This window comes from Neopsephotus bourkii, unplaced genomic scaffold (genome assembly GCF_033783945.1).
Source record: "Neopsephotus bourkii isolate Nb327-2 ecotype Australia unplaced genomic scaffold, CSIRO-AGI_Nbou_v1 NB_284, whole genome shotgun sequence".
In the NCBI taxonomy this organism is placed as follows: domain Eukaryota; kingdom Metazoa; phylum Chordata; class Aves; order Psittaciformes; family Psittacidae; genus Neopsephotus; species Neopsephotus bourkii.
Window position 1 is genome coordinate 443564 of NW_026900793.1, and position 26742 is coordinate 470305.

At 49.4% G+C, this 26742-nt stretch overlaps 2 protein-coding genes across 7 annotated transcripts in view; one reads left to right on the top strand and one right to left on the bottom strand.

Annotated features, from left to right (window-relative positions):
- The window catches only part of RBM6 (RNA binding motif protein 6), a 57976-nt gene extending 36973 nt beyond the window's left edge, over positions 1-21003 (bottom strand). The window contains exons 1-6 of one of the 4 annotated variants that reach the window (XM_061346925.1): positions 20912-20931; positions 17735-17804; positions 15929-16037; positions 12543-13890; positions 11896-11985; positions 10842-10911 (exon numbers count right to left, since the gene is read on the bottom strand). In XM_061346925.1, coding sequence (XP_061202909.1) covers positions 10842-10911; positions 11896-11985; positions 12543-13890; positions 15929-15972 — 1552 coding nt within the window. In that variant the 5' untranslated portion in view covers positions 15973-16037; positions 17735-17804; positions 20912-20931. Of the gene's footprint in view, positions 1-10841; positions 10912-11895; positions 11986-12542; positions 13891-15928; positions 16038-17734; positions 17805-20911 lie in introns of all 4 variants that reach the window. The other 3 variants (XM_061346924.1, XM_061346922.1, XM_061346923.1) reach the window with 3 other exon arrangements.
- A 236-nt stretch (positions 21004-21239) lies between these two features.
- On the top strand, positions 21240-25762 carry MON1A (MON1 homolog A, secretory trafficking associated). 3 transcript variants are annotated; one of them, XM_061346928.1, is made up of 6 exons: positions 21240-21422; positions 22338-22479; positions 22735-23202; positions 23402-24167; positions 24249-24396; positions 24834-25762. In XM_061346928.1, the coding sequence occupies exons 2-6, from the start codon at positions 22353-22355 to the stop codon at positions 24972-24974; spliced, it is 1650 nt and encodes a 549-aa protein (XP_061202912.1). In that variant the 5' UTR covers positions 21240-21422; positions 22338-22352; the 3' UTR covers positions 24975-25762. The 3 variants fall into 3 exon arrangements, with proteins under 3 accessions (XP_061202912.1, XP_061202914.1, XP_061202913.1); XM_061346930.1 differs by lacking the exon at positions 21240-21422 and adding an exon at positions 21461-21725; XM_061346929.1 differs by lacking the exon at positions 21240-21422 and adding an exon at positions 21461-21691.
- Positions 25763-26742: the final 980 nt, after the last annotated feature.

Genomic DNA, 26742 nt, shown 5'->3' on the forward strand with positions numbered 1-26742 from the left:
GGTGCTCTTCAGCTCAGTGAAAGATGCAGCCCAGCAGCACACCATCTGTAGTGGGATGCAGTTAAAGCAACTCAATACTCTGACATGAAGTGGGCACCTGGACCTAGAGGTACGGTTTCAGCTGACAGCATCAACAAACCCAAATTCACCCAGCTGTTCCCAGCACATCAATTCTGCTCTGCAGTTCCAGCCGCAGACTAAAGCCCATTCTGGAAATGAAGCAGCTCTCCTGGCTGCAGACAGAATTGCTCTCCAGGAGCAGTGCTGCCCCTTGCTGGGAGACTGCTTTGCATTCTGGGCAGTCACCTCGACTACTTCACCGCACAGCATGCAGGCTCACATGGCACATTTTAGACTCTTAGTCAAATCCAGAACTCTAGATTTGAGCTCTTCTTTCCCTCCTGTTTAGAAAAGTGCTGCATGAATGATGTTTTTCAGCCTGATTCCCCTTCACAGGAAGCTGCTGTAAACAGCAAGCCAGGATCAGTGTTATCTTACTTCCAGGTGCCTATGAAGCAGGGGGTCTCCTGACAGGCAGAAAACAAGATTGCAGAAGTTTTCACTGTTTGCTGTACAATGAGAGACAGTTTACATCCCAGTCCCCATGAAGCGAATGAGTGGTTCAGACATGGATTTAATCCAGCATGACACAACTGAGAGTTCAATGCTGAATGTTACACGTAGATTAAAGAAGCTGAGATGCTTGCAGGAATGTACACCAGAGGACCCTTCCAAACATTACATGACAGATAAGGGGCAGATGAGCACACTTCTCCTTCAACACTTTCCTGCCTCTGCCCTTCCCCCCAAACTCACCCCCCCGCCCCCATAAGCATAGCTGCAGTAACATGCACAATGAAAACAAACCCAGAAACTGTGGCCCCACATCCTGCCAAAGAACAACTTGAGGCCAAATGTTCAGCTCTTGTGGTCAGGTTGCAGAGGGACACAGCGTTCTCCAATTTGCTACAGGCTGGCCTTGCACAGACAACACTGAGGCAGTGACACAAGAAGAGAACAGTCTGGAGTCACTGCTCCACTTCAAACCCCTGGGGAAGATCTGGGGGTACTTCACACCTTCCTCTGTCCCCAGATCCAGCCCTTTGCACAGGTCGGACAGGCGGCTCAGCACATGAGAACTACGGAGTAACATCAGTTTTGGATGGTACAGCACCCCTGCTGTCCCACTGTCCCCAGCTCCACAAGAGATCCTTCCATTTCAGACCACACTAGAGAGGCCACTGAAATGGAAGCATGTGGAACAGCAGCACTGCGACAGAGTACCTTCAAAACACAATGCTTGCTGACTTTTCTATGATCTGCAATATTCACATTACCCAGAGCACACCACTTGAAACAAAACCAAGTGACCTGAGGCTGATTCTTAAGGGAGAGCAGCTATAGAGGCTCCTGCCACCAACTATTGTACCTTTTCCCTGCCTCCTCTGTAGGGATGGTTCAGCTCTTTGTGTAGCAGCTGCTGACCTTGTATAGTTTTATTTCTACAGCCTTCACACACTTTGCCTGTCAGAATGCAGCAATTCAGCTGCTGTAATCAGAACAGGGCAAGGGATTTTGACAGAGGCACAGGGTCAGGCACCAAATGGCAGGAATTGGTTCAACAGTCATCCCAAGGTGAATGGGAACACTCAGACACCCACTGGTATTCTTCAAGCCATTATAGTAAAACCAAAGCGATCAAACCAGCAAAGCAAAATCACTGCTGAACATTACAGCATGGGTTTTTTGACTCAAGGTGGCCTAAATTCATATGCAAGGTTTCCCATGAAGATAGAAATCCTGGTATGTTCTTAATTTGATTCTTCACTTACTGATCGGTACAATAATAGTTTCAGGATACACAGAAAAGTGGAGTGGAGTAAGAAGTGCCTTATGTTTTGGCAGACATGTATGTGATCCACAGACTGTCAAAAAGGAAAGAAATCAGTATTTCCCCCCACGCAAGCTCTGAGCATGCTGCAGCACTGTTACACTGTCCCCATGAACTTTCCTACAGGAACAGTCCTCCAACACTTGAACTCATCCAGATTTTGGCCCTAGCATAGCCATAAAACATGCATGTCCTTATCCACCTGTGTTTTAGGTCAACTGTGAAAAAGGACTTTTGTACCTTATTTAACTATTTCCTTTCGTCTGCACAAGTACCACAAGCTGCATACAACAGGTGAAAGAGGAACACAGAAAGAGCACATAAAAACCAGAAGGCTTCTGTTTTAAGTACTTCTATGTATACACATTCCTTTACAGATGTTCCCAAATCATGCTCAGTTGTTTTCTGCACTGGAAACAGGCACGACTGCTTAATACTTAGCAATAAGGACACATTTAGAGCTCCAGGAAGCTGGTCTGCAAACATCTGAATAGGGAACACTTTGCCTCTGAAAGAGATGTGCTTTAGTGAAGTGAATTTTGACAACAAATAGCAGGTCCCTGTTAGCATGCCATAGCTTGGCTAAAGATCCTGAAAGCCTGACTTAGAATTATGTTCTTTTGCTTCAGATAAAAAGATCAAAGATTTGGGATTTAAAATAAGGCTTGCTTCTATACACACAGTTTCTACTGAACAACTGACACACAGTAATGTGTTACTTCATGATAGTTTGATATATCAAAGATCTAAATAAAGGAAAACCATAATGTTGCTCTGATTGGGGCTGTAAGCAGTGTGAAGACATCAAAAAAATATCTCTGGAGTTTCTGGAGGCCAAGGGAAAAGATCATGTAATGACAGCAGCCCTGCCTATGCCAAAGCAAAGATACTTTTCAAAGAAGGCATGATGGCAACATGACAAAGGCATCCAGTCTGAGAGGTGATCCATCTTCTTGATTCTAGGAATGAGCACGCAGCAAGTCACGTTACCACCCACCCCTACAAGCTTAAGGCATTAGGTAACCATAAGTCCATGGTGAACCACCACCTGCCTTCTCAAAACCATCTGCTCCAAACCCCATCTGCTGTGGTGCAATATGAAGATATTCTCTCTCCTCTGGCCTGGAAAGCAAGAAGATGGCCTCCTGTTAAAGTAACTCCATATAGCAGCTTGCCAAAAGACAACTATGCTAAACTGGATTGCTGGGCCAGCTGAGAACATAGTGGAGGTCCCTGACTCTGCCAGGAGGGCAGAAGATGATAATGATGGAGTCTCCATAGGCAGAGAGCTTCTCAACCATCTCAACAACACTTCACTTGTGTTTTTTTTCTGTAGAATGAAGCAGAATTACCACAGAGGAAAAGCATTTGCAGCTTTGGGCACTTCTTGGACTCAGAGAGTTAGCACATTAAAGCAGATCCATGGCCAACCTGCTGAACAAGTTTATTCTTGCTGCTTGCTCTCTCCAGAGACAGCATGGCAAAGCCAAGTGCAGCTGCGGAAATGTTCTTGCAGATGTTCATATATGTTGGGGAATAAAGTTCTGTTGCTTGAAAGGCAACTATGACATGAAGCACATAGTGGATACGAAGGACTTGCACATGCCTTGAAGGAATCTCAAACATTGTCCTTTGCAGAGCTCGTATAGCGGAGACAGGATTTAGCACACTGTTCTCAGAGAACCTGATGTCCCTTGGTTTGATAGGAAGACCTATCTCATCTGGGGAAGATTTGGGTAACATGCCCATGACCCCATCCACAGATCTGCTTTCTCCAAGGAAAGATGCAGATGAAGGTCATCCCTACTAAAGAGCAAATACCCCATCACAAGAAAACGCTGGAAAACACAAGGCTTTCTCTGTATCTCTATGCTATTACAGTGTACTGTTAACAGGTATAATATAGTCAATGCTTCCAAGAAGCCAGGAGCTCCTGGGCATGCATTGTACTGCCTTTACCTGTGCTTATGCAGCGAGTCTTGTTATTGCAGCAAGGATGGGCAACAGCATAGTGCCTTCTGTGGTGAGCAGAGAAAATAAAGCTGCACTCATGGTCTGAAAACTTGGAGGGATGCAGCACGACGAGCTATCTGTGCTAACACAAGCCCAGAAGCCAAAACCAAGAGCGCTTTCAATACCAGCTGGTGGATTCTGAGCATCCATAAATTTGTCAGATCTCTTTACTGCACAGATAAATTGGCCTTCAGAGCTACTAAAGCTGAAGAGCTGTACCAGAATAAACAGGACGATCTGTGACAAGCCATATCCTCAATTTCTTTCAAAGGCTGAGCATTTACAAGCCACACCTGGCTGCTGAGAAAAGGTCTGTCACTTCATACTGTCCCCTCTGAATAAAAAACTATTTACACACTCATCCATGAAAGTGCTGCGTAAGAGAACAGGATATGAAACACAGCTATATTCTGAAAGGCAGAGCACTACAGTCCATCCTCTTCCGTCCATCCAGGAGGCCAAGACACAGAAAGGACCTGCCTGAGATGTCCTCAAAAGCAGGCACAGGCAGCCCTACAAACTACAACAGACTGAGCCCCAAATGGCTGTCAACCCTTCTTGGGCCAGAAACAGAGTAATTTGAACACCAGCACAGAGAAGAGGAGGGAAAATCCCACAGTACTAAGATTACACACACTGTAGCTTTATTAAAGACAAAGTATTACATTGTATTTGTACAGAAACCTGGAATCCAAGGGGCCATCACAAAACCCCATGAGAGGGCTGGAGGCTACATACATGGGAAAGTGTTGCAGACAGGAACGTGGTTTTAAAGTGTTCCTCACGTGAACCTGGTCTCTGGGATATATCATCTGTACTTATCACACATGACTCAGAAAGCAATCAATGCAATGAAGTCAGCACACTATGTAAAGTCTTTAAGTTCTGTCCTGGAGATGCAGAAAGGCTGAGTGTGTTTGTAAAAGTGGCAACAGAGGGAAGGATTCTGCACGTCAAAAAGACACTGAGCATGTTTTATGGATGAACATGTTTATTGCCTTTTCTGTAGAACAAGCCTTATAACCCTGAATCAAAGCTGATCACTATCTCAAACACTGACTTAAAACAGATTTGTACTTCCAATTTTCAAAGCCACCACATCACAAATGAGGAAAAATGGGCAATAATGCCTTTTGCTTCCAAGAGACAATGCAATACTGCCCTGAAATCAAGCAGGACTAGTCAAAAGCCTACTGCCCACACAGCTGGGAAAACTGGCAAGGACTGGTACTGATGACCATGGACTAATTCCAACTAAGTGCTTTTTTAGGCCTCACCAGGCTATTCTGGCTACAAACAAGAATCAACTGCTTCATGCAGATCAGTGCTAAGTTATTTCCTCAGCTTTTGGAAGGTGAGCCCCTGCAGACTGCAGAACTCTGCTGATGAGCACATGATCTGATCATGCCTCAAGAGGAAACTTCATGTGTGCTACAGCATCTTGTGAGCTCATGGATCATCACTTCAGCTGTCAGCAAGTGCCCAAGATCTGCATGCCCTTATTTGTGGCTGACGCAGTAGAGTGGGCCACAGTCTTCACTGTGCAAAGCACTAAACACAGCAACAGTTGACTATTCTTCCTGTGGTGCATTAGCACCAGCCTTGATGGTGGGCCAAGTTGTCTTCAGTATAATTAGCACAACAGGCAAGATTCACCTCTGTGCCACAGCATGTATCTGAGACATCTCACATCAACCCACGGCACATTCTTTGTACTAACCCAAAGAACGTAAGTCCTTGTGGGATCTACTGCTAATCAAACTCCGCAAGGTTGGTGCCGAGCCCTGATCATGAGGAAGCCACTAACTGGCCACAAATCCACCCTTCAGAGGGGTTTACCCAAGGGTAATGCATCACTCCTAAAAGGAAACAAAAGGTCCCAGTTTAGCACAGTGCTGCTGCACACTTCCAAAAGCATCCTCTCCCTGTGCAGAGCAGCAGCTCAGCTCCCCAGCCCCATCTAAGGCTGGAAGCTGCAGCACGAGGTATCAGGAACTGGGAGCAAGCGCAGTACTTCACCAGCCCTTTGGCATTCCCAACCCAAACCCCACCTGCATGTACAGCTACAGTGAGGGAACTAATACCTGGGCCAGGCAAATGCATAGCCCTGCCTGTTACCACAGTAGCAGCTCTGCTTGAAGGGAGCTTACTGCCTCGAGACTCACTAAAGCTATGGAAAATGGAGAATTTACCCCTAGTATGGAGAGGAGCACCACTCAAAAGTCTGTACCGATTTTTCCATCATGAAGTATGAAGTTCTAGACTTTAGATTAATGAGTTTTAGAAAAATGCAGTGCTAAAGAATAAAAATGTAAATTTCAGAGGGCTCCTGAAATATTTCTGAAACCAGCAACTCACTGTTCTGATATACAAGAGAGACTGCACATGAAAGAAAAAAAGCACCTTTGAAAGGTTTATCTAAAGGGCTTATTAATATTTAACAGGGCAGCAATGTGGCAGAGCTCAGCAAGAAGCAGCAAGATACTCCAGTTTCTTCTAGGACTCAGCCAAGGCAGTTAAAGTTTAACAAAGAAATGGATGAGGGGGGGCAGTTCCAAGCATGACATAAGGGCCAGGTCTGGAGAAATGAAACAAAAAACAAATGCTGGTGCCAGAAGGTGTCTAAGCAAGCAATAAAGTACATTTAGCACCAACAGTACTTGCTAAAACAAAAGCTTTTCAACACAGAGCAGGCAACTGCCATTACACAGCTGCTAGGTTAGTCCCATTTTCAGGTTACACTGCATTTCCACCACATGAGGATGCCTGTCCTTCAGCATCAGCCACCTGTATCCAGGTGCACATCCCTCTGCCCCCAAGCATTTCTGCTGTTCAGAGCTCCTCCCTGCTCCAGTCATCCCATTTCCATGGGTGCTTTGCTCCTTAGGGGTGCAGCACTGTGCTCCTGCATCCCCACCCAGGGTTCAAAAGTGAGTATTCAGAAGAGTCAGAGAGGATTAACAAACCCAAATCTACCAATTTCTAACCTGCTGCACTAATTTAGAGGGTACATAAAGGAGCTAGGGTATTCCTTGCTGCTCATTCTGATGCAGTCCAGCTCATGTGGTCCCTCCAGGTCCATTTCACAGAGCTCCCCTCTGGGCATGCTGCTCTCCATCTCTGTTAGTGTGTCCATTCTCCACCAGTTTCTCCCAGCTTAGCAAAATCTCTCAGTTCTCCAGATGGGCTTGCAGAGTAAGGAGAAAAGCCTCATGGGCTGCCAGCAATTTCTCAGGCTCATTTTCCCTGAACAGCTTTTCCCAACTGTTGGTACCAACCCTAACATGAAACCTGGTTGGAAAACATACATTCTAAGCTTGTCCCACTACAGACTACATCCAGGAGAATCACTTGAACAGAAGACTCAGAGTACGCTTTATGTTTTCACTTATTACTCGTCCACCATTGCAGCATCTTTTAAGGATGAACGAGTCATAGTAAGCAGCCCTTTAAGACAAAGATAGCTCCATGTGACCTCTTCTCCAGGGCATGTGTGTGTGTTCAGCCAAAGGGTTCTGTGTGTATCAGATACTCAAGATGATATCTCAGACTTTGCTTATGCTTTTCTCAGGAAAGCAGAAATACAGCTTGATGAGAATCAGGCAGGAGATAAGTTTAAAATACGATCAAAATCAAACCCAGGACAAGGCATGTTCGTGTTAGATTCCTGGAAGATCGACAGGTATAGGTTTCAAGTTCCAGGCAGTCAGCACCAACACAGGCAGCAACAGGAGAATGACAGACACCATGCCACAAGTAGCCTGGTGCTGTTACACACTGCACTAGCAGCTCCACAGATTGAGGCCCACACTGTAAACCCACATGAAAGCCTTGACACCAGTGAGCAGAGGTACCTTCAGAGGGGATAGGGGGAGCTCACAAGCCATTACTGACAACCCCTTCTGAGAGAGCCTCTGCTAATTCAACACCGATAGCATCTACAGAAGCAGCAGTAGATCCCTGGTGCTGCCTCTGCGTTGCGCAGCAAGAGGCACCAGGAGGTATCAGATACTAAAACAGCTGATGGTCTTTGAGAAGACTCCACTATCACCTCAGGGTTTATTCTTTGTAATGATTAATTGAACGGACATGACCAAACACACTTGAAAAGGCAAGCTGACAGATAAGCCAACAATCTAACACAGTTATTCCTGCCAAGGGTTACACATTACGTTGAAAGCATCCCTCTTCCCCCACAAATGGATTTGATACTTTCAGTCTGAACATACAGGCACCAATTCAAAAATCTATCTGATTGAAATTACAAGTTAACATTGTGTAGAGTAATACTATAAAGTCTGACTTGGGTTTTGCCATTGTCTCTAAATATCTGCCTTTTTGATGTAAATGGAACTACTATGCCACTTCTTGGGCTCTCTTACTACCCTGATTAAAATCTAACCACCATTCCAGTCTGTGGGCTTCAGTGGCAAAATAATGTAAAGAATAAACAGCTTGAATGTGTACCAAAATCATATCAGGTATATTAAGAACAGTGTTCCATGCTCAGCACAATCTTCAGTGAAAATATGCTTCCCTTAGCACATACACAGTACATAAAAAGAAAGGGCTTTATAAAGAACTCGAGCTGTGTTTTCCAAGGGAAAAAAAAATGAACCACATATTTTCCCCCAAAACAGAGTCTCGTGAAGATCATACAGTGGAATTATCATGCTGAAGCTGCTGAGATAAGCTTTGTGATCAGCGTTATCTTTTTGTGAAGCTGATCCGAACCTCACTTATTCCAAGTTAATTGCATGTTGTTTGTTATGGCTGTTATTGTTCTCCACCAGCTGCAGGCATTCTTCTCTCAAACACACTCCACATGCATACTCATGATTAATGTTATTTTTAACCTTTCTGGACAGCACTCCAAACTATACAACCCACTCAGACAGGCTCAGCACGTGCTCCTCTGAGCCAGCCTGCCGCCATCCCATTGAGCAGATAGAGCAATGCAGCCAGTGGGCCCAGGTGTATCCAGGAGACATAAATGATCCAGCAAGTCTGCTTCTGATTCTTTTGAGTATTTCCATACACACCTAAAAGCATTGTTTCACTCATGACTGGCCTCTAGTTCCAAACACGCTGGGCCTTTCACAAGTTAATATGACTTCAATTTCACATACTTCTCTACAAGGATGACCTCATGTGAAAACCTGGATTAAATTTACTACAGCTTCTAGTAAACCCGATGTCAAGAAGTTGTTTTCAGAATTCAGGAAGCTATTATTGTCCTAGATGTATCCATCTTGTGCAAGAAGATCAGAAAGCTGTTTAAATTAGCAGCTGCATTTGCAGCCTCAGGACATACTGCAAAACAAAGTCTATGAAGCATCCACGTAACCCAGAATAATGCTCTACTGCTTAAATTACTGATGTTGACAGGACCAGGTTAAACAACAGCTTTAAATAGCTCATAAAATACAAGATAATTTTAACTTCATTCTTTCCCTTCCCACAATTGCCAGGGAAAAAGAAAAAAACAAACACCTTTGCAACTGAGGAGACAGACTTAAAGAGAATGCACCTTTTAGGGCTAGAGCAAAAAACTGCAACCCTCATATTACAAGCAACCACCAGGAGATACTAGGGCTTCTGCACATAACTTCAAACACTGCGTCTCATCCTTTGAAATGGGGAATGGGAAGCAGGAGACAACAGTTCTCTAATGAGGGCAAGAAGTCCTAATAACATATATGAGAAGAGACACAAAGATATTTCCAGTTCAAGTTGATTTATTACTGAAAAGTGATGTGTTTCAGAAGAGAAACAGCTAACAAATCACAGCAGCACAGGCAAAAAAAATGAGGATGTTGCAATTATTGGGTTGCAGCGAGTGTTGTACGAGTGACGACAGCCATGCTCTACTATACTTAGAAAAGGGGAAAGGAAGCAAGAAAGACTGAGTGTGCCCACTTGTTGGGCCAGACCAGATTACGTGACACAGGAGTATTCTTTAGTTCAAAGGTTCACAAGAAGGTTGTGAAATCTCCTTTGACAGCTTCCAGAAACAAAAATACACTTGAGAAATACCCATTGGCCCAGTTTCACTCCTCAGTTACTACACATACAGGAAGCCTTTATACAATGTATTGACACCAAGAATTCCAGCTGTTTCATGTGCAACCCATGCTGGTAATAAGAAAGCACTGGTGAAGGTAGAGGCCTCTGCTTTTGTAAGTTTAAGAAATAAAAAGTACTGTTTACCAGGTATTTCCTACCAGTATTATCCAAACCAATCCCCAGGACTCACCCTGCATTTCCTACCATCGCACATCTCTGTTCCAGTACAACTTTCTCACAAAGCAGCCTTGTAAAATATTTCTTTCTTCAGAATCCTATACATACTGATCAGAAGTACAGCAAAACTTAAGTCTTTGAATGAGGAAGAGCATCCAGAGCCAGTATTTGGATATTTGTTTATAAAACTTACTTTTTCCTTTTTTTTAACCTGTCTTCATGTCTAAGTAACAGTTCATGTTACTGAAGGAGAAACGTTGGGATGTAACAGTTTTCCTGAGGACATTACTTGTGCAGAACATGTTCCACAGTAAGACAATCTCAGAAACAAGGTACAGAACAATCCAAAAGGATTTAATAACAATTACTTTTAAATCTATTGAGGAATTAGCCTGCTGTTCCATGTCAGTATTGGCTTTACTCTTGACAGCTATTAGAACAGCCTTACTGTTTCCTTGCTGCTCTTACGTCTCGCTAGAGGCACCAGGACATACACCTCATCTCTGAAGTAGCAGTGAGCACAGCCATCAGTTTTTAAGACAAGAGGACAAACTACAGAACCCAGTGAGCATTTTCAGTCAAAAATGCTTGTAATTATGGCACCAAAGACTTAATCAAACTGCCAAAGTGAGTGTCAGTGTGAAAAATGCCTTTTGTAAACTTGAAACTAAAAGCACTAGAAAAGCATTCTCACCTGAACTGTAATCTTTCAGTCGCAAGTCCTTCACAGGTGTTCCATCAGGTCCTCGGAAAGCATTGAGGATCTACAGGAAAACCAAGACCCACTTCAGTCTCCAAACTGAAATCTCAGAAAGTGAAGCACCTGCTAATGCACACTTCTCTCTCCCCAAGACTCCTTTTCTTTCTCAGTTAACTCTGTTACAAACTGAGGCATTTTTCTGATTAGGTTCCAGCAGTACCCGAGAACTGTTCTTTGAGTTTGGGAAGTATTTTGGGGTTTTGTTTAAATAAGTAGGCACCATTTACACCACAATCCAACTGTGCAAAGGTTTATTATGCTGCTTGCAGCCAGATAGCTCACCTCTGATCCTTATTTAAGGTCAGAGATAATCTTGCTCCCTTTCAGAAAATCAAGGGACTTGAGGTGACTTTTCTTAGTCTTATCATCCTCTGATGGCCAAAGTTTCTGCCATGAGTTCTCCCGTACCAAGCCTCTGACCACCACACCTAACCCTAGCAAAAACTGTTGCATGTAAGGATTCTCATATCTGGAACTGCCACCAAAAAACCCCATCCTAATTAAAAGTGGAGGCTTTCGGAAAGGGAGCTTCTTTCACCTGGTAGCCTAGATTATTTTTTGCCTTTTTACTAAAATCAGCAGTAGCAGCAGACATCTTTTCCATCTTTATGAGATCTCATTTAAGCAATTTCAAGTAACTAAGAATAAACAAGTTCACTTCAACACTACATGTCTTCTGAGCCCAAAATATAACAACAAAATAATAATATTTGGTATATAAAGCAATGATGAAAGTAAGGCATGTTAAAGAGTCTGGAGTTGAGGCTTTTAGCCACCAACACGCCACACATGACTGCAGAAAAACTCATCACTTACAGACTCCCCAAGCCCCAGAATAACAAGGTAAAAGATAACACTGCAATGACTTCTAAATCTGGATTTTTTCCTGAGGAAAATGACAGACCATCTGTACTACATTAACCAGACTTAAAATGGTGCTTTTAAAAACCCTTGAGAGAAGTTTTGGGATGAAAAACATCCCACTTACATCATCCTTTGTGGCAGTTTCAGGCACTCCTCCTAAGCGAATGAGCTTGCTTGGCTTCACATATTTGGGACAGGTCCGGTAATCTTGGTCCTTGAGTTCATAAAATCAAGATGTTTTTTACAAATGAGAGATGGTAGCACACAATTCAAACTCAACAGTAGTTATTAATTCAGTAGTTACCATCACCTTCAGATTTAAAAGTTAACTCTGAAGGAAAAGAGAGCCTGCATGAGAACAGCTGCACTGTTCTACACAGGTCCACTCAGGCAAGTAACTTCTCAATGGTAGTGCTCATAAGCAATGTCCAGGAGAAAACAACAAAATAAACTTTTCTATGTATTATTTTCCCCCAACTCTCTCCTTCCCTCTGGTCATTTTCAACTTGGGGACTTTCTGAACCAAAGCTGGTTTTCATGTATTTAACAATTCCCAACTGCTAAACTGCATTTCTCTTGAGAAGAAAGTATCTGTGAGATAGAAAAGGTGCTCATTAAAACAACCTGGAGCATGAGGATGATCTCAGAGAAGGACGGTGAATTAGGATAGAACTGAAGTGATGGGATATGAACAGAAGACTCCTTCACAGCTCCTTCCATTCTTTGGCCAACACACATTTAACAGAACCATCAACTGACAAAACCACCTACCTGAAGGCTCTTATAGGGCCTAGAATCTTTGCTGGGTTTTCCTTCTGAAAAGGACTTGCCATGTTCATAATCAAACATCTGATGCCCTGGCAGCCGGTGATCCACATCACGATACTCAATGTTTCGGTAGTCAGTGTCTTGCCTTCCAAGGAAATCCAAGCCACCTTCACCCTTTAACCCAAGATCAGAATCGGATCCTTGCTGCTCCCCCCCAGAAAGCTGCTGCTGCTGTTGCTGTTGCTGCTTGTTAGAAAAGGTCTGAGGTTGCTCCTCTTGTTCCTGAAGAGTCGGAAGAGGTCCACGGCTATTTTGGAAATTGTGTGAAGCGTCGTCTTCCAGACCCAATCCATGGGATTCCTCTTTTCTGGCTGGTGCTTCTGAATGTTGAAAGTCTCCTTTTTGACTAGCAAAGGGAGTTCTATCTAGATCAAGTGCAGGCTCCTCTCTCTTGCTGGTGCTTAAACCAGAGCCCTCTCTTTCTGCTAAAGGTACAGTAGATTGGTTGTGCCTAAAATCTACAAGGCTTTGATCCACAGGAGGCATTTCCCTGTCTGAGAAGTCCATAGGAGGAGCCACATCTCTGCTCCTAAAATCCTGATCAGATCGGGACCTGTGCCTATTTCTGAAGTCTGATGATGGTGCGTTTCTGTTTCTGAAGTCCAAATCAGAGGTGCCCACACCCCTGAAGTCCCAGTCAGGTACATCCCTATTTCTGAAGTCTGAATAGGAATGCTCTCTGCCCCTGTAGTCTAACTCAGACATATCTCTCACCCTGAAGTCTGAATGAGATCCATCTCGACCTCTGAAGTCTAGATCAAAAGACCCCCTTCCCCTGAAGTCTGATGGAGGTTCATCTCTGCCCCTGTAATCCATATTATGTGCTTCCCTATCCCTATTGTTCATACGGAATGTCTCCCTATTCCTGTAGTCCACTGAAGGAACGTCCCCACCTCTGAAGTCCATAGGTGGCCCTTCTCTGTCCCTGAAGTTTCCAGAGTACATATCCCTGCCCCTGTACTCAGAAGAGTGTGGCTCCCTGCCTCTGAAATCCATCTGAGGCTCATCTCTGCCCTGGAAGTCAGATGGTGGAAAATCTCTGCCCCTGAAATCATGGTGCCCCTCCCCACCTCTGAAGTCACTACGTGGTCCATCTCTAGCTCCAAAGCTGAAAGAAGGTTCCTCTCTGTTGGCAAACTGAGGATTGAGGAGGCCTGTGAGTGCCTGGATATCAAAAGGAAGTGATTCTCTGCCAGAGAAGTTGCCAGAGTGTCTTTCTTGAGCAAGGCTATCAAGGGAAGGAGGATATTCCCTGTTCCACCCGGGAGCAAACCTTTCTTCTTGGCTCCCACTGTAGAAATAAAGACAGTATTATTCATAACGTGCTTAGAGTCTGAAATCTACACAGCAGCACATTCTTCTCTAAACTTTTTATAGAGTTGTGTAACAGTCTAAGATCCGCAGAAGATATTGATGTTTGGCAGTTTAAGATGAGGCAGCATACGACAGATGTGAGAAAGTAAACTTGGGTGCTCCCATTTCAGCACAATTTCCAGAAGCACTCAACAGGGAATACCTGCAATATTAATGGGTTAATGATGGTAGCAATCCACATAGTCCTGCACTGCACACACCTGGGCAGCTGTTCCAAGGTTCCACCAGCTGGTGTGTTTGCTCATTAGCATCAACAGCACAGGCCTGTGAGGAACCACTTGAGCTTAAGTTCTCCAGGCAATATTACAAACAGCTAACTTAACACGTCATCCTGAGGCACATAAAAGCAGAGGTTACCAAACATGCTCCATTAACATACTACAGAGACTCATTTCTGTTTCCTTGTGCTGGAGTCCAGACTGGCACAATGCTGAAAGCTAGCAGTTCAGACTCTGAGGATGCCTCATAGGAATTTGCCAACAGTCAGTGTTCAAGATGATCCTGTGCTTGTGCCTCCAGACTGGCTGTCTTACACCAAGTTTGCAGCACTATAGCAGTGGGCTCTCCTGAGCTTTACCTCCTTTATCTGTATAAAACCACTCAGGGAAAGGTCTCCTCCTAAAAGAGTTTTTCAAAACCCAGTGAGGTTTTGGCAGGGAGGGGAGGTTCGAGATGGAGCTACCTCATTTTTCATGCAAGTGAGACTTCAATACTTTTTTTTTTTTTTAATAGAATAACAAAATACCAACACATTTCAAAATAACACCAAATGCTACCCAAAGCAATGGACATTTCCTTAGCAACTACAGCAAGTCATGTTGTTCTTTGAGCTTCACAACAGAATCACTCACCAACAGAATGCAAGATGACATTTACACAGTTAAACTACCACATACAGATCCCCTAAGCTACATACCCGTTTCACTACCTTGAAGAACAGTAATTAAAACTGGTACGAGGTTAGAGTTCCCCACCCAATATCATAAGCAATTATGCCAATAAAATCCACTTAAAAATCAGCAGAACTGTTATCATCACAGAACACAATCACTCCCTCATCAACACCATTAAGACATGTGCTGGAGAGTACTCATTTTCATAGCTCAGATCTCATCAGCTTTCTCAATACATTACAGTCAGACAATTATTTGAAGTATCTTATTTCAGAAACCTAAGGTATGCCACGAGGAAGTACCTTTATCACACTGATATTAAAGTAACTGAGGTGGACACATAAGAGAAGGATGAAAGAATTATGCACAACAGAGGAAAACCCTAGCTTTTGGTACCTCCATTTTCATTCTTATAGCCAGAGCCCTCTTGCAAGCACAGGGCCAACTAATAACCAGAGGAATATAAACTAAGAAAAATATCACGCTGTTCAGGTCAGTTGCATAGGAATCTTTAAGACAGTTCCAGTGACATTCAAAACTGCCTTATGCAGGAATATTGCCAAGAACATGGGGATATACAATCTACTTAAACTCACAGAGAGAAATAAACTCTCAAAGTTTTCATAAGATGCTGTATGCAATTGAAGTGCCAGAATTTCTGAAGTTAAGGCAAGCGCCATGGTTGAAGAGAATCAACATCACAGTATTAGGCTATTCTCTTCTGTGTCTTAACAGTGCATAGCACCAAAACCCACATGGCATATCACCACCTTAGCTTACAAGCATCACTAGAAAAGGTGGTGTGGAGAAGGAACAGAAATACTAAAAGCAGCTGTTGTTAAAAACAATAATAACTGACAAAACTTCGGAAATACAGAAAGTTAAATTGTCACTTAACTTGCCTGTTCTTTGGCAATCACACCTAGCTCAACACAGACCTCAGGAGTTCTACCAAAATAGCCTGTGTGCAGAAGGCTGCCCAGAAATACTAACGCACAAAGTTCCTATGGCTTATTGCATCATAGAATGTTGCTGAAACAAACTGTACATTCAAGTGCTTACCGAAAAGAGCCCATTCTGTTGCCTTGCCGATGGTCTCCCCACATTTTGGTCTTGTCTGGTGGTTTCCAGAGACAGTTAATTCACTCTAAGAACACCAAGACAGCACAACCTGTTGAATAAACAGCATGACAATAAGCCACAAAGCGAAGAACACATAACATGTGAAAAAAACCACTGCTGGTTACAAGTGGGGTGTGTCAGGATTCTGATCAGGATCCACAAATATACAAGACCACATCCAGGCCTGAATGAATTTAATTGTTGCCTTTTTCCATGTTCAAATTTGCAAGCATCAAATGACTTCTGAAATCAAGCTGTCAATATGGGTGGGCAAACAATGTGATATCTGCTTTGATTAACATAAAGCTTTCCAACATGCTGTGCTGTCTGACACTATTTGGAGCGCAGCTAGATGTGAGAAAGCCACAATCATCACCAACCAGGACCGCTGCCGAACAACAGTCTGCAATTAATGTTTAATCCAAACTATTTTTTTTTTGCCAAAAGCTCCCTGTTGTTCAAGGAAACGATCACTACTATTGGCCTACTATGGTTACTCTGCCCTCAAAAGCATGTAGATAACAGAGTAGACTTTGCCAATAATCATTACAGGCACTGTTCTCCAACACTGCCCTCATCAAGCTGAGTGACGCAAATAACACTTGCCTCATCAGAGATCTAAAATTTCATCCACTTCCTCCCACCAGCAGAGAAGGTGAGGATTTCCTGGTTGACTGTCAAAGCCAGGCCTTGAAATGGGAAATAATTCCATCTTTCTCCCCAAAACAAAGGTTACAGCATAGAGCAAAATGAGGCAGCTAGCAACCTGACAGTCTCAAATCTGCTCTGGCTAATTCAGTTGCAGCAGTGTGGGAGGGCTCCTGTGCCACAAGACCAAGGTTAGGAGGCCTGGGGCTCCCATGCTGCTGCAAAACAGCTCAAAAGCAGGATTAAACCAGCCACAGTGGTTAGGTGGAACAGAAGACAGTGCAGACAGTCACTGGCAGGCCTGGCTAGAGCAGCTAATGTAGAAGAAAAGCAGATCCTGTTTCTTCTAACTTCCAAAGGTCAGCACTGCCAAACAGGTGGCAGGTTGACAGAGCGGCTTGTGACAGACCTCAAACCAGGGAGCAATTCCAGGTGCTGCAGCTGGCAGCCACCTGTGCCAGGGAGCTGAAGGGAGCTGCCCTGCCAAAAGGGAGCTCCTGCTCCTGCCAGGGTCCATCACCAGCCAGGGAACACTCATGTGGGAGCTGGGGAGTACATAACGGTGTGCAAGCTGATGAAGGCATCCTGTACAACTACCACTGAACCACATGCCCTCATTTCTAAAGAACCAGGATCATTCAGTTGGCCACTTGATCCTGAGAGCACTGGTTTTCTCACATTTTACATGGCTCTCAATGCAACAAGCAACCCCCTGATCCAGAGGACTTCCTCTGTTAGCTCCATCGTGTTTTCTTTCCTGGAGGTGAACCTAAGAGAACTGAGACTGCACACTTCACAGAGAGCAGGTAAACGAAGATGGTTGCGACAGTCATCATAATGGCTGGCATCAGCTGATCCTTCTATTTATGAACTTTTGCAGCCTGCAAATACAGAATCCTAGAATTGCATAAAGGTTTGGCTTGGAAGGGACCTTAAAGTTCATCCAGTTCCAATCCCCTGCCACAGGCAGGGACACCTTCCACTAGAGCAGCTTGCTCCAAGCCCTGTCCAACCTGGCCTTGAACACTGCCAAGGATGGGGCAGCCACAGCTTCTCTGGGCAACCCACGCCAGTGCCTCACCACCCTCATCTACAGACCTGGTGTTTCTTTTTCTTCCTTTTCGGATTTCCTCCCGCAGTTCTCATTAAGTCAACAAGCTTACCAATGCTAAAAAGAAAACAAACAGACAAGCAAAAATCAAAACACAACAAACCTTTACCAGCTGGGAACTGTTTGGATATAACATTCAAATTATCAGAGGAGATAAAAAACACCATAGGGCTGACACTGGGCCTGGCACAGATCAGCTGAGCCACACAGCGACATCCATGAGTATGAGGTCATGGTTCAATAACACAGGCAGCAACTCTGGCTCCGAGTCCCCTGCTCAGCCTCATACAATGTGCTCCCTCCACTCTGCCTTTGGCAAGGCACAACACGTTAGCCGTGCCAGCCTGTGCTTTTCTAGGTCTGCACCGTGGATGACCCTCCAAAAGAGAGTTATATTTAACCCAGGTCATTGCAGTGATACGGTTTACTACACAGCCCCACAAAACAAAGTGACAGCACGCTGCAGGACAGGGACAGAAACTTCTTAGGCTGGCTTACACCAATGCCAAGATCTTCTGAAAGTAAACCCTGGTACAGCTGCCCCAAAGATGCATGCTGAGGAGAAGCCATCAGGATTCATCCTTCTGCTGCAGGCAGGTAACTGCCAGCTCAGCTCCCACCTTCCTGCTGGAAGGCAGAAGCTAGAAGACCGGTCAGTGAAAGCAAGGCTCTTTGCCAGAGACACCAACAGAGCCCGGGGCTGGGGCCAGGCCAACATCAAAACACAGGAAAAATCCACCCCCAAGTCCTAGGAACTGTCTGTCAATTAGTTTTGCTGTAATTCAGTCACAACCATGCATCTGAAGGAGAAATCAACAAAGGATGTTTCAGAATGACACAGTAACGCAGCCACAGAACACATAACACGGTCCAGTCACTCACAAAGCCCAGATTCAGAGTCCAAGGCAATAATTAGCTCTTACAATTAGACTGGATATTCAGGAGGATAGATATGCATCCTGCATACTCTATTTCCCTCCTCCTACCCCAGCTGGCTCTACTTCCTGTTGGCAAAGCCTCACCTCCAGTGAAGATACAGAAGGTGCATTTCAAAGGAAGGGAAGCTCTTTCATGGTCTAAGTTCCTCCAAGGACCACTGGTCCCACAGTCCTCCCAGGAGATGCTGATGGAGCTATAGATGCTCCCTGGTGATGGCTCCCAAAGAACTTCCTCAGGACCATGCTCTGCCCTTCCCAGCATCCCCCAGTGCCTGGGGGTATTCCCAATTCCACTTTCCAAACCACACATGCCAATCCTGACAGCAGATTCCTTTGGATCTCTTATTCCAATTCATGACATACTATGGTAAAATAATGGCACTGTACATCAGAATCATGCAACTGAACCAGACTAAGAAGCTGACCTTCTTAAGGACTAACTAAAGATCTGAGGCAAGGGGCAGAGTGAGGAATGCCAGCACAGTCCTCAGGCATCTCCTCACCAACTTACACCCAATTTCACACCTTGTTTCCCAAATCTGGGGGAAGAGAGCAGAAATGAGTGACAGATTAGGTGAGGTGACATTTCAGAGATGCTATTTTCAGAAAAATACCCTGATATTCACAACTTCTCCCCAAACAGATCTTGTCAAAGCTGCCAGACTGGGTATTTATAGAGCATGAGGAAACCAAACACGTAACTACACACAGAACTATGCTCAAAGAGCAGAGGAAGTAACTTGCTGCAGAACAACTTTCTGCACCGAGTAAAGTCTTTGTAAGCCTGAAGAAAGGAAGAAGCCTCTGTGAAAATCGAATACTACAGAAGGTACAAAACAAAACCTTTCCCCAAGCTACAGAAACTGCAAGTAGCCAAGAAAGCCTGTTATTGTCAATGTTAAAACTGAAGATGTCTAACTCAGAAATATCAAAACCATGCCACTGAAATTTAAAAGCAGAGGGAGAACCATTTTGGCTCTCCTAGGTGTCAGGGTGGAGGTTTTCACGTACAAAGGGGTATGAGTGTCCTTTTCAGCTGCATGATGCTTTTTAAAACTCATATTAGAAACAATCAGGTGAATTTCTAGCACATATACCCCCCATTATTATCCTGATTTTGCTTGTCCCAAAGAACTTCATAAGTGCATTCCCAGCTAGGGACTGCTGGGAGAGACTTTCACATCACCAGCACCCTGCTGGGGTAGGAAAGTGGATTCCACCTTCAGCAGCATTTCCAAAGTTAATACTACACACTAGCAATCACACCAGACTCTCATGGTGTGACTGAAAAACAAAACACAGGAGGTCACTGCTACTACTCCCTTAGCTCTATAGCCCCTGAGCACTACCCAGCCTTCACCAGCCTCCAGCACAAGCAAAGCCTCAGCCTGCTCCACCTAAGCTTTTGTTTACAGTCCAAAATCCCATTTAGCCCATTGCATGGAGTTACCATCAGCCAACACACTCTGTGCAACAGCCCCATCACCTTTCCCTGCACTCCAGCATGAATCCAGCCTGCTTTTTGTCCACCCCTTCCAAAACCACAACTGTTCTGAGGCACTCTTCACAGAAGCACATGTGACGTGGTATGACCAGGGCCTCAGAATAACACAGATATACCCAGAAACACCACAACCACTGATGCTGGCACAGGCAGAAGGGCCCAGCACTCAGCACAGGCATGCAGAACACTCCACAGTAGTCCTGCACCGGGGTCTGAGCCCCCAAAGCCCATGTCCCACAGGCCACTGAGGCGTGGGGCTCCAAGGACGACATGAAGCCTGAGGCCACAGCAGGGCATGGCGCAGAGATGCGTTTCCTCACAGCTCGCAGCCAAGGCAGGCCCATCCGCGGGCAATCCCCACCACAAGTGACCCCAAAAGAGACACCCCGCATCCTGATGGTCCCACAGGAGGAACGCTCTGCTCCGCCGCCCCACACACGCCTCTCTATCCCAGACAGCCCCACGGGCACACACGTCCCCATGCCGGGAGGCCGTCAGGACACACCTCCTTTACCCCAGGGAGCGCCCCTGCGCGGGATGCCCCCCGGGAGGCTCTGCCCAGCCCCTGCACCCCAGGAGACCCCCGGCAGCCGCGCCCGCCCCGCTCCACGCCACAGCCCGCACCCCCAGGCCTCTCCCCACACAAAAACCTCGAGCACCACCCGGTGCCGGCTCCTCCGGAGGGGCCACAGCCAGGACGGCGGGACAAGGCCACCCCTCACCTCCTCTTCAGCCGCCGCCTCCCGCGCCGCGCCAGGCCCAGCGCCACCACAGCGAGAAGCCGGAAGTTCCGCTGACCTCACCCCCGCCGGCGGGGGGCAACGCAATGCACGCTGGGAAATGTAGTCCCTCTCCGCTAGAGCTGAACGACCGGTCCCGCCGTGCTCCGCGCCGGCGGACTACATGTCCCAGCGTGCTTCGCACGGCGCGCGAGCCTTGCCGGGAGCTGGAGGCTTGGGGCGGTGGTTAGCGGTGGGGTCTGCCTACAGCTCCCATGGCTCCGCGGGGACGGTGCCCGGCCTCGGGGCGGTGAGGCCGGGCCGCGGGGGGCGGTTCCCGCCGGGGCGGGGCGCCGCGATGCCGGGGGCGCCGGGGAGACCGGGCACAGGGGCAGGGCGGGAGGTGGCCGCCCGCCGCCGGTGTCGTGCTCCCCGCCCCGCCTAGGCCGTGCCGGGGGCTGCCGGGCGGCCCCCGCCGCAGCTGCGGCCGGCGCCGACGGGAGGAGCCACGAAGGTCGGTCCCTGCGCGTTGTCCTCCGGGGGGGGTCCCGAGCTCGGCGCTGCCCCGCGGCACATCGGCGGTCCGGGAGCGGTGACCCTCCCCCGGCCTGGGCCGTGGGGTTGCGGGGAAGTACAGGAGGCTGGCGGCGGCGCAGCCAGGAGGGAAGGGCCAGGCGCGGACCGGGCCCTCATCCGCGGCTGTTGGGTTGTCACCGGCTTTCGGGGTCAGGGCCCGGCTCCCCCCGGCGCGGCGTTCCCGGCTGGGCAGGAGCTGTGGCAGAGGTCGGTGTTCGGGGTCCGTCAGCCGGCTTCGGGGGTGCAGGGTCCCTGGCTGCCAACTGTTGCGCTCGCCTGTGCCCGTGTGTGCACTCCTGGGCTGGATCCCCCGCGCTGGGGATGCGGGTGGGCTGTGCCCAGGGGTGAGCACCGGGCAGGGGCTCCGGGGGCCTCCCTGCTCCCAGGGGGTTACACTGCCCGCGCTGCCTTGGCCTCAGGAGGATTGTCACCGTCCTCCTCTCATCTCAGCCACCTAAGCCAGGCCGCGAAGGGCCATAAAACACACCCTTTGCAAATATGAGGCCTGTGGGTTCCTTGTGTGCAGGACCAGCCCTGCCCAGGGCCATCTCCCTTTCCCCTCGCTGCTAGGACACTGAGCTGCTTTCCTGGCGCTCAGGGGAAATCAGGGCAAAGCCTGGATGAACGGTGCCGGGCTGGGGGACTGGAAGGAGCTGGGGCCACGGGGGGGGGGGAAGGAAATCCTGCTGGATTACAGCAGCTTTCCTGACGTCTCACCGGGGCTCAGTGCTGCCTGCTGAGCCAGCAGGATTGGGCCGAGGATGCTGGCATGGCCCTGGTTGAGAGCAGAGCCGTTTCAGGACCTGCTTTGTAGGTGATGGAACAGAGAACCGATACCGTGTGTCATGTGCAGGTCCTGCCCCGAGGAATGGCTGCGGATGTCCACAAGAAGAAAGGCTGGGAAGTGCCCAACGGGTCCCTGACACCGGGAGATGGGCAGCACACGGAGCGGTCCGAGAGCCCCACACCGGGGCTGGCGCAGGGGACGGAGCCAGGTACAGGCAGAGCTTGCTGTGGGGGCAAGCGAGGGGCAAAACCAAAGCAGCTCCTTGTCCCGTGAGCTTGGCCATGCACAGCCCCACAGGCAGGGGGAGATGGGCCCACTGGTGACCCCACCAGCAGGACCCGAACTCCTGGGTGCTGTGGGATGGGGAAAGGAGGGCAGGTCCTGTCCCTTTTGCAGCCTCTGCCCGCCTGCTGCCTCAGCATGGGGACAGGCGGACGGAGGCTGCACAGCCCGTTGTTCCCAGGGGCGGGCCAGGAGGGAGCCATGTTCGTGCACACCCGCTCCTATGAGGACCTGACGAGTCCCGAGGACGGAGCAGCTGCGGCGCGGAGCCCGGAGGAGAGGCGTGGGGAGCCGGGCGAGCCGACCACCATGGAGCAGATCAGCAAGGACTTTAGCGAGCTGAGCACCCAGCTCACGGGCATGGCCCTCGACCTGGAGGAGGAGATGAGGCAGAGCAAGGAGGGGAAGCTGGAGCTGTCCCCTCAGACCACCCGCTGCGATTCGGTGCTGTCAGGCAAGGAGGAGGAGGATGTGACCATGGATGCCTGGCGCATGCATCGGAAGCATGTCTTTGTGCTGAGCGAGGCGGGCAAGCCTGTGTACTCCCGCTATGGCTCTGAGGAGGCCCTGTCCAGCACCATGGGTGTCATGATGGCCCTGGTGTCCTTCCTGGAAGCTGAGAAAAACGCCATCCGGTCCATCCATGCAGGTATCGCCTGGGGAGGAGGGGAAATGGGATGAGGGATGTCACGGCCAGCTGTGCTGCTGCCACTCTGGGCCACATTGGGAGTCCCCAGGGATAGATTGGTTGCTGGGGGGAGAGTCTGCAGCCTGGCTCCCCCTTGCAGCCATGGGTAGTCAGGCTTACAGGCTTGTCCCCGGTCCCCCGGGGACTCCTTCCCAAGCAGATGGCTACAAGGTGGTGTTTGTGCGGAGGAGCCCGCTGGTGCTGGTGGCAGTGGCACGGACCCGGCAGTCGGAGCAGGAGATCGCCCACGAGCTGCTCTACATCTACTACCAGATCCTGAGCCTGCTCACTTGGACCCAGCTCAACCACATCTTCCAGCAGAAGCAGAACTATGACCTGCGCAGGCTCCTGGCTGGCTCCGAGCGCATCACTGACAACCTCCTGGACCTCATGGCCCACGACCCCAGCTTCCTCATGGGTGCCGTGCGCTGCTTGCCCCTGGCCGCCAGTGTGCGGGACGCTGTCAGCTCCAGCCTCCAGCAGGCCAAGGCCAAGAGCCTCGTCTTCTCCATTCTCCTGTCGGGGAACCAGCTGGTGTCTCTTGTGAGGAAGAAGGACCAGTTCCTCCACCCCATTGACCTCCATCTGCTCTTCAACCTCATCAGCTCTTCTTCCTCCTTCCGGGAGGGGGAAGCCTGGACTCCCATTTGCCTCCCAAAGTTCAACTCCAGCGGCTTTTTCCATGCCCACATTTCCTACCTGGAGCAGGAGATGGACCTGTGCCTGCTGCTGGTCTCCACTGACCGCGAGGACTTCTTCACTGTGTCTGACTGCAAGCGGCGCTTCCAGGAGCGGCTGCGCCGGCGGGGCGTGCACCATGCTCTCCAGGAGGCCCTGCGCACCCCCTTCTACAGCGTGGCCCAGGTGGGCATCCCTGACCTCCGGCACTTCATCTACAAGTCCAAGAGCTCTGGGCTCTTCACCAGGTGAGGAACGTGGGGCATGGGGCAAGCCTTCTGCACAACCCCCCTTCTCCAGGGGGCTAACGGGGTGCTGTGTTCCTGCAGCCCGGAGATTGAGGCACCCTACGTGCGGGAGGAGGAGAAGGAGAGGCTTTTAGGGCTCTACCAGTACCTCCACAGCCGGGCTCACAACTCTTCGCGCCCCCTGAAGAACATCTACTTCACGGGCCCCCGTGAGAACCTCCTGGCTTGGGTAAGGGCCGTCTGCAGGGTTCGGGTGAGCCCCTCTTCTCCTGTCCAGCGTGGTGGAATAAGGGGGTGGTGGCACAACACAGCACCACCTCTGTGGTCTCCAGGGTGGCCACCCGCTCCCTTTGGAGGTGAGCCTGCCCCGATGCCACCCATGCCAGGGGGGAACAGGCGGGGATCTCAGCAGCACCTGGTGATCTCCAGCACCATGAGCTGTGCCAGGCACTGTCCTTAACTCCCCGGTGCCATGGAGAAAACCCACTCTGGGGTTTGGTCCTCCTGACAAACCAGAAGCCACTCATTAAGGGTACCCCATTGCCACCTCGTGTCCCTGCACTGGAGCCCCTGTGCCCATGCCCTGCAGCCCATGGGGAAGGTGCAGTGCCAGCCCCAAGCTGGGCACAGACATGTTCCCAGAAAGTACCCTGTTTCTTTGCCCAGGTAACCAGCGCCTTTGAGCTCTACATCTGCTATAGTCCCCTGGGGACCAAGGCCGGCGCCATCAGTGCTGTCAACAAGCTCATGAAGTGGATCCGCAAAGAGGAAGACCGACTTTTCATCCTCACACCTCAGACGTACTGATGGGCATTGCAAAGGGCATGGAACCAGCCAGGGGAGCCCCTGCTGTGCCGGGGAGCCCATCCCTGGGGAAGCCTGGGCCGTGTGTCCAGGGGAGAGGGCATGGTGGGACGATGGAGCACAGGGAAACCCACCCATGGGACTGTCCAACCTGGGTGTTAGAGACAGGGTGCACAGCCAGGGGAAGGGGTGAGCAGAGCTTTCCTGTGCAGGCAGTGCCCCCAGCTGGGAGGGTTGCCCTTCCTCTGTGGCCCCCAGCTCCATCCTTTGTTGGGAGGGTCCTCGAGTGGGGCTGCTGGTACCCCAGGTTGCTGGAGGGGAGCTGAGCCCCTGTGCCTGGCACCCTCCTTTCTCTACCATCCTGTGGTTCCCAGAGGAGATGTGGCAGTGCTCAGGGGACCCCTGTGCTGCTCTGCCTGCAGATAGCGGCTGACACCGCCCAGGCAGGGGACAGGGCTGGCCCAGGGCATTCACTGCTCTTCTCACAGCCATGGGGGAGCCAGGCCCCTCAAGTGCCAGGCAGCCCTGGAGCCCTGCCCTGACAGGTTTGACCCTTTAGTATGTGTGAGCCCAGACCTTTCCCACCATGGCCATGGGAAGGATGTCCGTGGGGACACTGATCATTAGTGTACGGGTCAACTGCTCCACTGGGACAGCAGGGTCCTGCCCACCTCCCCATGGAGACACAGAGCAGTCCCAGAGAGACTCAGGGTGCCCATTGGGGTGCTTGTAGTGCTGGCTCCTGGGCAGCAGACCCTAAAGGGGTGTCTCAGGTGCAGCCTCTGGTGTCCCCCCAGCCCAAGAAGGGTCTCCCCCTTAGCATGGGGGCACCTGCCACCCAAACCAGCCACTCGAGCCAGCTATGCTGAGCTTGCTGCATGGGGGCCACGTCCTCCTGGCTGTCCCCAGGCACTGGTGTGGGGTTGAGTGGCCCTGAACACCAGCCACAGCCCCATCCCGTGTTTTGGGGCTGTTTGCTGAGCACTGGGACGAGTGTTCAAAAGAGGGGTGGCAGCCGGATGCAGAGGGAGCTGGGAAGGAGCGGCAGGGCTAGCACAGGCACTCTGCTCCTGTTTGTATGCTCCTGCCAGAGTGTAATCGCTTGTCTTTGCTCATAAACATTATCTGGACCCGAAGTCTTGGAGTGTCGTTCTTGTGTGATCACTTGGGGGAGTGTGGTGGGAGGGACCTGGCCAAGCTGGGGGAGTTTGGTCCAAGTTTGGGTCTGGTGTGATCCAGCCCTCAGGGACCCACTGGGGGCCCGGAAACCTGCAAGGGAGCAGTGGAAGGCGTCCGGGGTCGTGCTGGTGGGAGCAGCAAAACCCCCGGGACGTGGTGGCCGGGCCCAGCTCGTGTCGAAAGCGAGCAGGAGGCGCGCAGCCAGAGGAAGGAGCTGTTGGGCAAGGCACAGGGCAACGTAACTACCGGGCCTTGCACAACGCGGGGCAGCAGCCAGCCCGGGAGGCCTGGGGAGCCTGGTTTTGGGGTGTTCAGCCCCTCCTGGGACCAAAGGCCCCCTGGGAGTGGGGGCAGCGCCCTGCTTGGGTGGAGGAGAAGCCCCTGTGAGCAGCTGGACCCACAGTCCCAGGGGAACGGAGCACTCAAAGGGCAAATCCCTCTGGTGTCTCAGGATGCAAAGCATCTGCCTTCAGCCCTGGGAACAGCAAGTCCCAGCAGTGCCGGCACCTCCTGCCACCGCAGGCAGCCCTCGATGGCGGGGAGGAAAGGAAAGAGACACAAACAGGAGACAAAGGATGGACACGACAGAAAT

Bases quoted from the DNA above. Each gene is read 5' to 3' on its own strand.
- MON1A (XM_061346928.1), top strand. From the start codon at position 22,353: ATGGCTGCGGATGTCCACAAGAAGAAAGGCTGGGAAGTGCCCAACGGG. The intron at 23,203-23,401 runs GTATCGCCTGGG...CTTCCCAAGCAG, and splicing joins CATCCGGTCCATCCATGCAG to ATGGCTACAAGGTGGTGTTT. The intron at 24,397-24,833 runs GTAAGGGCCGTC...TTCTTTGCCCAG, and splicing joins GTGAGAACCTCCTGGCTTGG to GTAACCAGCGCCTTTGAGCT.